The following is a 14,011-nucleotide window of genomic DNA, read 5'->3' on the forward strand; positions in this document are numbered from 1 at the left end:
TAAGCCCGCCATCGGTCTCTATCATCGTATCCCACCTCCCTCAAATATATTTTAATATTATCCTCCCATCTACGTCTCGGCCTCCCAAAGATCTTCTTCCCTCCAGTCTTCCAACTAACACTCTGTATGCATTTCTGGATTCGCCCATACGTGCTACATGCCCTGCTCATCTCAAACTTCTGGATTTAATGTTCCTAATTATGTCAGGTGAAGAATACAATGCGTGCAGTTCTGCGTTGTATAACTTTCTGCATTCTTCTGTAACTTCATCCCTCTTAGCCCCAAATATTTTTCTAAGAACCTTATTCTCAAACACCGTTAATCTCTGTTCCTCTGTCAAACTGAGAGTCCAAGTTTTACAACCATACAGAACAACCGGTAATAGGCCTATAACTGTTTTATAAATTCTAACTTTCAGATTTTTTGATAGCAGAGTAGATGACAAAAGCTTCTTAACTGAATAATAACAGGCATTTCCCATGTTTATCCTACGTTTAATTTCCTCCCGAATGTCATTTATGTTTGTTACTGTAGCTCCAAGATATTTGAATTTTTCCACCTCTTCGAAGGATTAATCTCCAATTTTTATGTTTCCATTTCGTACAATATTCTGGTAACGAGACATAATCATATACTTTGTCCTTTCGGGATTTACTTACAAACCTATCGCTTTACTTGCTTCAAGCAAAATTTCCGTTTCCCCCCCCCCTAATCGTTTGTAAATTTACTCCTAACGTATTCACGTCATCCACATAGACAAGAAGTTGATGTAACCCGTTCAATTCCAAACCTTGTACGCTTTATTTTTTTATTAAGAAGCTATTTCCTCCCTATAATTCCAACATAACTTTCTGGGTATACTTTAAAGAATATACAGTAAAAATGTCAGCGTCCTCGCATACAATTTGTGGAATACTTAGCAATGTGAATGCAAAGAAATGGAAAAAAGTAGAAAATTATTTTAAAAATTAGGATGCATTTTAAACTTAATGAGCTTAGCCTTTTTGACGATGGCGTAATTAATGACACAACCACCGTAGAGTTCTAAAACTTAATCAAAATATAATAAAGTAGGCATCATAGAATCATTTCCTACAAAAAACGAAAATGTTATCTTTAACCAAAAATTACCAAATTTTAACCTTTTCCTGTCAAATACAGAGCGCTCAGCTCGGCTCTCTGCCGGGACCACGTAAATTAAACAGACTTACATTATTAATCTGTAACCTTACATTATATTTTTAGTAACTTTGATTGCAAGTTTATTCAGGGGGTTCTGTTCACACGGTACAACCACATCACTAAATTGGTACGATTTCATATTTGAATCACGGATTACAATGTCCAGTCGTTCGTTGCTACTGTACGATTCGTCTTAATGTACTAGTTGTGCAAAATTTTGTGGTGAATCAAGAAAGTAATTGTCTAAAGCTACGTTTTCCTCGGTGCGACTATCACGATGATCGTTCAATGATGATCGTGCAACGATAATCGTTGAGCACTATTTCTTTGTATTTCATATGGAGCTGTTTTCCTAAGAGCGACTGCCGCTAGAGTCGTTGACGACGATCGTACGTCTTGAACAGTCGTTCAGGAAAAGGTTGAATATAATCGTCAGTCGCTAACGTTTATTGTGAGAAAGACGTGTATCATGGCTCCTTCGTTTTCTGACGCGGATGATGAAATTCTTCTCGAGGAAGTGGCGAATTATCCCTCACTGTGGCAGCTGTCACATGCGTCCTACAAGGATCAAAGGGTCAAGGACAATATATGAGCTGAGTTTGTCAATAAAGTTGGAAAATTAAAGTTATTAATTAGGTTATTTAAATTTTTGATACAGTCTCTCTTCATTATTGAGCTCAAGCAGACGGTTTTTCTTTTTTGGCTCTTTTCATCCCATACGTATGGAGAAGTATTTCGTCGTCTTCCATCTCCTCAATCAAAGGCATTTAAGTAATCTTTTACGTCTAATGAGTGGACGTAAAAGATTACTTAAATGCCTTTGATTGAGGAGATGGAAGACGACGAAATACTCATTCTGTTAAACACAATCTTCCTCTAGAACAGCCGTGGCGAAAATGAGACTCACGAGCACATTGTGGCTCGCAATGATAGCTATGCATTTCTCTTGCTTCCTACCTTCTCCAACCCCCAACCTCTAACTCACTGGAGTGATCGACTAGTGAAAATCAACAAATCGTAGACGCTCCGAGGAAAATGGTATATTTTATAACCAACGATTGTCTTTCAACGTTTCATCGTTCAACGATAATCGTTGAACGATTATCGCAATAGTCGCACCGAGGAAAACGTATCTTTACACTAGTCAGAATCCACGAAAGTCGGAAATATTTGCTGGTAACGTTTTATTGTATATAATACAATTATTCTCGGTCAAAATGTGGCATAACGGACTACAGAATCAATTAGGCATTTTGAAGAACACTGAAGACCTTACGATTATTATTATTATTATTATTATTATTATTATTATTATTATTATTATTATTATTACTAGTATTATTAGTATTATCATTATTATTTTTATTATTATTATTATTATTATTATTATTATTATTATTATTATTATTATTATTATATCGAACGTTACTTGAAAGACATTGTCTTGAATTTTAATTTCTGGCTGAGCAATAATATTTCTCGCAGTCAACTTAGATATATTATTATTTTGTTTCAGGTGAAGACTACATCCATTTTTCTGCATGGAATAGTACCCACAATTGGAAGTGTCAACTTTCATATCGGTGAGTGAATAACAATTTTCTTCATCAAACACTAATGCCTGCATGTTTCATTCCTTGTCAGAGAATTAAACTCGTCTGTAATAGCCTACACTGGTATTATAGATTAAGAGAAGATCTGTTGAATCAGGAACTTTTTATCTATATTTATTTATTGTCGCTTCGACAGTCATGGTCATATCGCGACATCTGTTGGAGAAGCACGTGAAATCTTGAAGTTTAGTTCACTTTGTCTCAGACAAGCGGCCTAAGTTGGTTAGGTCCCTTTTATTGTGCCACCAGATGATATGGGAAGGAAGAAGGAACTTCTTTGTATATTCTGCTCGAATGTTCTGAATTGCAGTCAGCTGAAGTGTCGAATGAATTATTCTTATTCTTTTCTTTCGGATAAATAATTTAATTTCATTTAATTTGAAGTAAATTAATCCTGTCATCTTAGCGTCTTTGCTAGATTTGACCTTCCATTGCTCTGGAGAACTCAACTGATGTTTACAGTTGATGATAATGATGATGATGATGATGATGATGATGTGCTTCAGACCTTGTTATATCTCCATGATTGACGGGTACATTTAAGGGCCAAAATGTTACAATCTTAGAAGTTGGTGCATGAGCGGTAAGAAATAAATAAAAGGTCTGAATGGAATTACAACAGGAAGTTTGGTGATTTAATGTCGTAAATCGTGTTTTAGTGTGATGAAAATGTGTTTAGGGGATAATAGATATAGAGATCAGTTTGGAAGTTATAAAATTGAAAAAAAAGATATTGGGAAATTAAAAAGTGGCTAGTTAATAAATATAGTTACCGATTGAAGTTTATTGTAAAGAAGTACATCTTAGAAAGTGATGTAGTGAAGTATATGAAAGATGAACTTAGTGACAGTATTTACAATTTTCTATAGTTTTTTCTGAGTGTTGATTGTGGTCAAGAAACAAATGATCAAACTAAAGTAAACTAGATACTCATGTCAAGATTTAATAAGATTATAATGACGTGTATTAGGTATAAAAAATATCCCAATGAGTATAACCGGGTGAAGTGTTACGAGTTGGATGTAATGTAGAAAGACGGAATTGTATATAAATTTAGTTAGCAAGATTAGAGCCCTGAAAGGAACGTAAGTTTGGAACGAACAGATGGTGAACATTTAAGATCAATAAGAAGAAATTCATTTTGAATCTTACGTACACTACTTTTAACACTTAAATATAAGTAATTGATTAACTAGCGGACTTACTCGTGTTAATTATGTAAGTCTGTGCGGCTTACAGCTATTTCGGTGCTTCATCACACCATCCTTAGCGCCTACTAGATCTCGGCGTCATCTCGAACTTCTCTGCCTGTTGTGTGGGTGCGTTTGATTGTTGAAAAGTGGAGTCAAATAGTGTGTGTGTATACTGAAATTGATCTGTGTGTTGAGAATTTGATCGGGGTGTGTTTTAGTGTATTTGTATATTTCGTATTGTTCTAGCGTGTTGAGTTTTTGGTTCTTGGATTGTATGTGTAGGATTTCCATGTCCGCATTTATGTTACCAATCACATAACCAATGCTAACCATACATACAATAACATAAATGCGGACATAGAAATCCTACACATACAACCCAAGAACTAAAAACTCAACACACTAGAACAATACGAAATATATAAAAACACTAAAACACATCCCGATCAAATTCTCGGCACACAGATCAATTTCAGTGCACACACACTATTTGACTCCACTTTTCAACAATCAAACGCACCCACACAACAGGCAGAGAAGTTCGAGATGACGCCGAGATCTAGTGGGCTCTGAGGATGGTGTGATGAAGCACCGAAACAGCTGTAAGCCGCACAGACTTACATAAATAATACGAGTAAATCCGCTAGTTAATCAATTACCTAAGAAGAAATTGACTGTTTGGAGTTAAGTTAATAGCGAGAGTAGATGAGTTATTAGTTTAACAGGCTGTCGGGATTGCATACTAATTGTAGTTATATGTAATAGAAAGTTATGGTGAAACCCGTATACATAAGTTGTGGTACACCATAACTAATATAAATGTTGATGACAAATATCTATCTATAAAAAATATCTATCTATCTATATCTCCATGATAAAGAATAAGAATAGCAAGTTACCCGGTTATACAGGGAAATTTTTCCTCTGGCTCCAAAGCGGAATGTTAAAACTTGAAGGAAAACGGACTACAGGTTTGCAACTTACCCTCGCGGACGAAGTGGCCCTTCCACTTGTGCACTTTGCCGTCTTCGGGGAACACCCAGTTGTCGAACTCCGAGCACTGGACATCTCGGAACGAAGGCTCGAACGCGCTGCAAGGCTGCGGAACAGTGTCCAATTAAGACGTTGAATAAGTCATGCAACCCTAATGCTGCACTAGCACGCAAGCCCTTCCGCTATGATCTGCACCCCCGCTTTTATCTACTGTGCCGGATATTCGCGACTCTTGCATGCGTGCTACACGCCCAGCACCGAACCCAACATCTCGCTATAAGGTCAAGGGCTCAAAATTCGATTACTTGCAAGTCCATCCGCAGACATATTGCAGACGTCACAGATTTAGATTTTTCCTTTTCTATTCCAGAGGATCGAAGTGTAGATTTCTTGCTAATTTCAGAAGAACGAAAGCATATTTTTAATCTGTTCCAGAAAATCCAGATTTCGATTTTAAGCAGTTCTAGGGGATCGGCCTCAAATGTACAACTTACTCTAGAGATTGGAGAATTATGTTTCTATGCTAATGTAAAGAATAAAATTTAAGATTTCTAACCTATTTTACAGGATCGGCACCTAGATTTCTAACTACTTCTAGAAATCGATGTTAAATTTTTCACCTATTATAAATGATTAAGATTTAAATTTACAAATATTTATTACGCACTTAAATATTTGATTTTTAGATTTCAAATCCCTCGCAAATTTAAATCTATTTCACCCTCTAGAGCAGGGCTGGGCAGCAAGAGCGGAGTGTACTCTCTCACGGGGAGCCATATGATTTATCTTCATCCCCGCCGAACACCGCGCAGCGTTGATTTAGTAACGGATGAATATTAAGCGTGCCCGTTTAGAGTCTGGTTCCGCTCCCGATTCCCAGCTCTGCTCTAGAGGTTCTATATTAACTTATATTTATGACCTAGGTATTATAAATAACCGAGAATTCAATTTATAACGCACTTTAGAGGCTCGATATTGAGATTTCCAACCTTTTAAAAAAATGACCTATATTTGAATTTATTTTATTTTGTAGTGTTGATGCTTAGATTTCAACCTATTATAAATGACGTAAATTTAAATTAAAACGCACTCTAGAATTTTGATACTTAACTTCTAATCTACCACAAATGATTAGTTTTAAATTTAAAGCAAGCAGTAATTCTTTCTGACTCAAAAGCAGCCATTTTAGCTATAACATCCACTATAACACCAAAAAGTCAACAAATTCTTGTTTTAGAATCTACAGCAATCCTATACATGTCAGCCTACTTGTGACATATGTGAGTACGAGAATAATTATCATCTAAGTGACGTCATCTAAGTACAAGTTTAGCAGGTAGCGGTACAGTACGGGGTACTCTGTGTAGACACATTGCGATGACATCTGTTCCTGGTATTAACTAATGAGCTAGTATTAATTTATTGTATTCTGCACCAGCAAAACCTACGTACAAAAAGTATTAGCCTAAGTAGCAAAGGACATTCCGATTGTGTATCAAATGGAATTATTGAAGCTCCAGTGTGACGACATGTTGAAAGATAAATTCAGTAGAAAAAGTGACATCAGTATTTACCATGATTTTTTCGCATACTTGGTTTCCAAGAACTACATAGACTTATTGCACATGTGTTGTATATGGTTAGACAAACATGCATGTGTGATCGTCTATTTTCTATAATGATAGTGTAAAAATGAAAATATATAAGTTTATTGTCACTCATGAACTTAACGCACAGTCTCGGCCAAACTTTGCCTAGTCACTTCATTCGAACTTCGGAAAACTGGTTGGTAGGTATATGAGTCAGTCAATTGGTAGTCTATTCGTCGATAGCTTTTTGAGTAACTGAGTTGCTATGTCATTTCGTGAGTGAGTGAGCGAGTGAGTGAGTGAGTGAGTGAGTGATCGCGTTAAGGAGTAGTTTTATGAGTGAATCAGTCTATGGGTAGTTTATAAGTTGAAGGATAGTTTTATGAATGAGTGAATTACTGAGTAGTTTTATGAGTGAGTAAGCGAGTGAGTGACTTCGAGAGTAGTTAATATGAGTTAGACTAATGGTTACATTTAGACTTGGTCAATTGGTAGGTCATTTTATCAGAGAGTTAGTGCGTAGTTTTATGTGAGTTGAAGGGTAGTTTTATAAATGAGTGAATTACTGGGTAGTTTTATATGAGTGAGTGACTTCGAGAGTAGTTAATATGTGTTACACCAATGGTTAGATTTAGACTTGGTCAATTGGTAGGTAATTTTATCAGTGGGTTAGTGCGTAGTTTTATGTGAGATGGTGCGTAGCTTTATGTGAGTTGAAGGGTAGTTTTATGAATGAGTGAATTACTGGGTAGTTTTATATGAGTGAGTAAGCGAGTGAGTGACTTCGAGAGTAGTTAATATGAGTTAGAGTAATGGTTAGTTTTAGACTTGGTCAATTGGTAGGTAATTTTATCAGTGAATTAGTGCGTAGTTTTATGTGAATTGGTGCGTAGCTTTATGTGAGTTGAAGGGTAGTTTTATGAATGAGTGAATTACTAGGTAGTTTTATATGAGTTAGTAAGCGAGTGAGTGTCTTCAAGAGTAGTTAATATGAGTTAGACTAATGGCTAGTTTTAGATTTGGTCAATTGGTAGGTAATTTTATCAGTGAATTATTGCGTAGTTTTGAGTTGGTGCGTAGCTTTTGTGAGTTGATGCGTAGTTTTATGAGTGAGTTGGTGGTAATTTTATGAGCGAGTTGATGCGTAGTTTTATATGTGAGTTGATGGATAGTTTTATGAGTGAGTTGGTGGTAGTTTTATGAGCGAGTTGATGCGTAGTTTTATATGTGAGTTGGTAGGTAGTTCTATATGGGTCGGTGGTCATTTTTTCAAGTGAATGAGTTAGTATGTAGTTTTTAGTGAGTGAGTGAGTGAGTGAGTTGGTAGGTAGCTCTATAAGTGAAATTATGAAAGAGCAGCCGGGTGAATAAATAGGTGAATGTGTTTGTCAGAGAAAGGAGAAAGGTATGGTAAAAACGCCTGTCTTCAGAATACCAGACAGAAACAAGCATGCAAAATGTTCCTTTTGAATAGGTTAGTATAGATGACCGGGCGGGCAGATGAATGAAAAGGAGAAAAGAGAAACCATTATGTAGAAAAAGACAAAGACGTGAGTGAATTGTTGAGTGAGAGAGTGAGTGAATGAGTCACCCTGTCAGAGCCAGTGCGAGTCCTTTTGCATATTGTAGCCTACCCACATTAAGGCTGAACAGGTGATCATTGTGGGTATCAATAGCCTCTGGAAAATTATACCTTGTGAGGTGAATACATTATGTCATGTCGGAGAATGAAGCTATCCGTCCGTACACACAACTCCGAGCTAGTACAATTGCATACTTCTCTCTTTTGTATTAAGGGTTCTCCATGCCCCTACTCAAATTTACATAACCCATTCTTGCGTCTTTTTTGACCTGACACCATCAGAGGCGCAGTGGAAGTTCAGTAACACGAAGGTGGTACGATGACCGCCCTTAATCGGACGGAACGAAAGACATAGTGACAACATGCAAACGTTCATGTTATTGAAGGGTTTCGAATCCACGGCCGAAATGTTCAGAAACTGTGAATTTGTTTGTGTCAGAAATAATTAACCCAGTTCTTTCCAAATATAGAACCGATGCGAATCTTCAGGTAGTCGAGGGTTGTAGCCGTAAGCAGAGAAAAACATCCTTACAAATTTCACACAAACACACACACACCTACATGCTGTATCTAGTGGAAATGAGATATTTGGTAAAATCCATAGCCTACGAAACTGCAGAATTTGAAGACCAGGTTCAAACCCACCTAGGTTATGGCCGTAGACAGCCAGTTATGTTTCCAAATATAATAATAATAATAATAATAATAATAATAATAATAATAATAATAAATTTTGAAATAATATTTTCAGATTGCATGAGTACATGTCCATTACTATCCATTACTATCCATTATTGACTTAGGCCTACTTGTGACTTTTAGAGAAGCCGGAAGTTCATTGCCGCCTTCACATATGCCCACCATCGGTCTCTATCCTGAGCAAGATTAATCCAGTGTCTACCATCATATCCCATTTCCCTCAAATCCATCTTAATATTATCCTCCCATCTACGTGTTAGATTTTCCCCAACCGTAAGGTGAATGCCAAGTAATCTATGGCGAATCCTCGGCCTCATCTCGCCAAATAACATCTCGCTATCACCAATCTCATCGACGCTAAATAACCTAGTAGTTGATACAGCGTCGTTAAATAAGCAACTAAAATAAAAAATCTACGTCTTGGCCTCTCCAAAGATCTCTTTCCCTCCGGCCTCCCAAGTAACACTCTATATGTATTTCTGGATTCATCCATACGTGCTACGTGCCGTGCCCATCTTAAACGTCTGGATTTAATGTTCCTAATTATGTCGGGTAAAGAATACAATGCATGCAGTTCTACATTCTGTAACTTATTATTAACAATCGATTATTATCAGCTACTACAGATTACCGATATCGCCCCCAGTGGTCTAAGGGTAAAGCACTCTTCTCTGGACCTAAGGATTCTGGATTCGAACCCGACTGCTGCCGTGGATTTTTGAGGTCGCAAAAATACGCAGCTATTCTCTGATAGGGACTTTAAGCCGTGTCTAGTGTAGGAGTTTTCCGGCATGTTAAAGAACTTCAAGCCTAAATTATAGCCTATGCATCAAATTCCTCCTCTCTCGCGTCGTAGTTGCATAGTAGGTAGCATTTGAGGCGATGGGCGTGCCACTTGTCCCTCTACCCCTGTCGGCAAACAAGTGTTAATTAACCCCTTATAGGTATTGAAACCTCCATCAAGGTTACCTATGTTCCGGCACCGAAATGATGGGTTAAATACATACTTAGATTACCGATAATTTTATATTATAATCTGTTACTTATATATCATGATTAAAATTATCGATTATTTCGTATCGCAAATCTCGAAACACAAAACATACCTACCTATTTGAGTAATTCTGAAATCAAGATTTTCTATATGACTCCCATAATTTTTTCGCCCTCGATAGGTATGCATATCAAATAACTGAATCGGTCTTTATAGGAAGGACATGAGACAACTTTCTACGCGAAAATATATTTTCATTGAAACGTCTAGTTTAAAGACAGATCTATAATTCTGCAGAAGGAATGATTCAGTAACGAATTTCTATTCAATGTTTTAAGGCTTGTAAATTTCTAGTCATTGCAGAAAAGTCGTGGGTCAGTGATTCGTGCCCTATATGCAGTGAAGGAATGTACCAATGATGAAACACAAATGATGTTTCCGCCTTTAATTCTGTTCGTTTTAATTTTTCATATCTTTTAAAATCTGAACAATCGTATTAGTTCCGAGCAAGATTACCAGGTTTTACGATAATAATTGTCTCGTACGACAATAATTATAGCTCCAAAACGATGAGCAAGTATTGTACACAAAAATTCCTAAAATTTACGATAATAGCTTTTTACTAATTCTCTCTTTTTCATTTTCTTACTTTCTTTGCCTAGTAATAGGATTCATTGTAAAAAGATCATGAATCCAACCAAAATTTATATTTCTTTTTTCAAAAACTAAGATACCAAAATTAAAATTACACTACAAAACTATTCCCGTCGAGTATGTTTATTGAGATTATTATTGACAAACATCAGTGTTGCATAGTTAACCTTGGAAACAGTTTTTTGATGTTTTGAAAAGTTATTTTTGTGATGCATGTCCTTTCTGAAATGACCGATTCAACTATTCTACTTCTCAAACTTCGAAATTTGAGGCTTTTCCATTAAGTATTATACACACCTCTGAGCTGCAGATGCGATGTCTCTTGCGATTGCCGACGCAATTCTTGCCCCCGCTGCGAGGCATAGGATTATTGCAGTGACGTTCTGAGGAAGCGATCCCGGAGCCGCAAGTCCGGGAACACAGGCTCCATTCCGACCACTGGCCCCAACCACCGTCCTCGGCCCCAGGACGCTCGCCCACATTCAGACACTTCCTGTTGTAGCACCACTGAAACAAATGCTAGCTCTCAAATCTCCAACGTTAATCTTTGAAGGAATCTTCAGAAACCAATCAAAGTCCCAAAAATGATAAATGATAAATACAAGATATCCAAAGACTTCCAAATTAGAAACAGACTTCCTGTAGTCCTCGGTCTCTGTTCTCAAAATCGTATGCTATGCGTAATGGAGATTCCATTTTGAAACGACACTAAACAGTAATAGCAAACGTTTCACATATTAACAACAAAAGGCATTCAACCTTATCTTCCACTGACGAAATTGTTCATTGAGCTCTGCCAAAGCTCTTAACTAATGCATGCGCTTGATCGAAGTATAGATATACTTATACCACAGTCTAGTATACACAGTCACGAAGCTCAATACGTAGGGAATATGCATCCATAGATAGTTGCTAACCACTAGAATCGCTACCATCGCCTCATCACAGACAATGCGAAATAGCACCGGCACAGTCTATTGTTCCTAGTACTGTCAACAACTCAAGCTTCGTGACTGTATATACTAGACTGTGCTTATACTGTGAGATATTTCGTTTGCGATTTTATTACAGATCTATGGGTCCGAATCGTGGAACTTTGAATTTGTAAGTCAATCGTGACTTTATTTCGAAGTTGCCGAAAAACTAGGCTTTGACTTTCGTTTGGGGACGTAAGGAAAATTACTGATATTTGGGAGATTGTTAAATTTACCAAGAATATTGAAGGCATCCAGGAAATTATTAATGCTACAATGTTCCTCGACGTATTATTGGAAATGAGCGAAACTGTGTTCAATTTTACAAGGATGTCAACTGTCCAAAGACAGGTCTGAACCTCACAAGTGATACCAACAAGGCACCACTCATGAAGCAACTAGGCCAGGAAACAATGAGATAGGATGGCCATTTCCTTTCCCCATCCATTGCATACATCGCCGACTAGCTACATATTACACTAGTCAGACTTCAAATGTATACAAACAATTGTTCTTTCTCTGACACATATCGTCAAGTGAGATTTATTGCCTGATAATAGACGTACATAGCCAGAAACCCAATCAGAGGATTTTATAGGGATAATGATTTGAAATCAAGATACAGATTTGACAAACAGACCATATTAGATAGCCTCGTTATGTTTCAACATGCATGAAATTATTGGAGATCAACAGGGATCTGATACCAGCTGCCGTATAGGAATAGGACAATCTTCCTAAGAAGGAATTTGATATCCTGGTTTCCAGCATGGCACGTCGTGTCCAGGAATGTCTACGAGTTCATGGAAGCCACACCCACATTATTGAATTGACTGAAGATGTGTTTTTGTTTTGTTTTGTCAAATGAAAAAGATTTGGATTTTTTTTTTTTTTTGCAATTTAAGACAGTTTTTTTTCGTTATGTGTGTAATAAGTTTACAATTTTGTTTTGTTTTTTTCTTTAAGCAATTGACATGTAATAGAAATGCATAGAAATTTGTGGCAAATCTGATTCAGAAATAAAAAATTCTGTAATAGGCAGAACATTTTTGATCAGTGTAATAAGATTTTCAACAAAGTTACACTTTGCTACGAAAGTCGACTTTGTGAAGTCATGTCCGTAGTCTCGTTTATGAATACTGCGATCCTTAAAGTAAATCTATTACAGGCAAAATCGGCCCAAAGGTTGGCGGAAAGTTTAGTGACAATCGGCATAAATGGCAGTAGGGGTGTTAGCCATATTTATCCCCAAGAAAATACCCCTGGTACTAATATATGTCAAAGGCTGAGTAAACACCAGGGTCATAGTGCGGACGGAAGAATTAGATCAATGGAGAAAATCCATGACCCATCAGGAATCGAACATGCAACCTTCCGACTTTTCAACCTTACGCCTAAACCGCGATGTTACGGCGCAATCATATGGATTACCTAAGATAATTTTCAAGTAATGATATGTCTTCATCCAATTTTTGTATAGAAATGTAAATGATAATGATTAAAATCTCACCCTATTTTCTCCGCATGCAGTTCCGGGTGCCGGAGGGATGTGTGTTTTTACACAGCCGTAGCCAGGAATCTCGCAGTTCAGGCTGTCACATGTCTGAAACCAAACGTAAAGAGAATATAATTAGGAATATTATTAAGCCGAAATCCCACTACATCATGTGAATACATAAAGTAGTGGGTGTACACATTTCAATAACCATGGAATTCATATGCTTCCTGCCTTTCTCTTTTCATTTGTTTCTTAATTTCTTAATTCCGATTTTTTTTCTTTTATATTTTCTTCTTTCCTTTCTCATACTTTTTTTATTTACTTATTTATTTTTATTTTTATTAATGAAAGATAAACTAGCCCAATCCTGAATGAGTAAGACTCGTGCTCAGGAGGGGATTCCAAAACAAACAAAAATAAAATTAAAATTCAGAGTGAATACAGATTAATAGTGTTTAATATGTTTAAACACAAACTATAAATCCAATACAATTCTTTTTATTTATTTTTTTTTTTTGTTAATTTGGAGAGGATTTGTGGTTGAAATATTATTGGAATAAAATTTGTTTAATAATCTGGGACCTTGACTCATGCTATGATAAAAAGCTGCATTGGTTTTACATGTTGGTTCAGACAAACGCAGAGAATTCTTATTTTAGTTCTATATTTATGTATATACCTTTCAAAGTTATTAAAAATTCTATGAAAATATTTTAATAAGATAAAATAACACATTTGTTTAATGTTGAAAACTTTTAAATGTTTAAACAACAATTCAGTTGGGTAATCTTTCTGCTTTTTTAAACAATTTTTAACACTTTTTTCTGTAGTAAAATTAACGGATAAAGGTTTCTTTACTTCTTCCTACAGAATATTTTACAGTATGTTCTAATATCTTGAATTCTACACGGGTTGATATTTTAGTAGTGGCAACTATGTTTCAGCGATGTCGTGCAAAGGAGCTAGGAAATATCGTTTATACCACAGATTGCTTACATGCCTCCCCTCCCTAATGAACTCGCCCTCCCCCTCCCTCCATG

The 14,011-nt window shown here is 36.5% G+C and overlaps 1 protein-coding gene across 1 annotated transcript in view; it reads right to left on the reverse strand.

Moving 5' to 3' along the window:
* Positions 1-14,011, reverse strand: part of LOC138712031 (A disintegrin and metalloproteinase with thrombospondin motifs 12-like) — a 127,905-nt gene that overhangs the window by 34,789 nt on the left and 79,105 nt on the right. The window contains exons 10-12 of the mRNA XM_069843421.1: positions 12,984-13,076; positions 10,797-11,006; positions 4,973-5,087 (exon numbers count right to left, since the gene is read on the reverse strand). Coding sequence (XP_069699522.1) covers positions 4,973-5,087; positions 10,797-11,006; positions 12,984-13,076 — 418 coding nt within the window. The remainder of the gene's footprint in view (positions 1-4,972; positions 5,088-10,796; positions 11,007-12,983; positions 13,077-14,011) is intronic.

The sequence above is a fragment of the Periplaneta americana genome, chromosome 13 (assembly GCF_040183065.1).
Source record: "Periplaneta americana isolate PAMFEO1 chromosome 13, P.americana_PAMFEO1_priV1, whole genome shotgun sequence".
NCBI lineage: Eukaryota > Metazoa > Arthropoda > Insecta > Blattodea > Blattidae > Periplaneta > Periplaneta americana.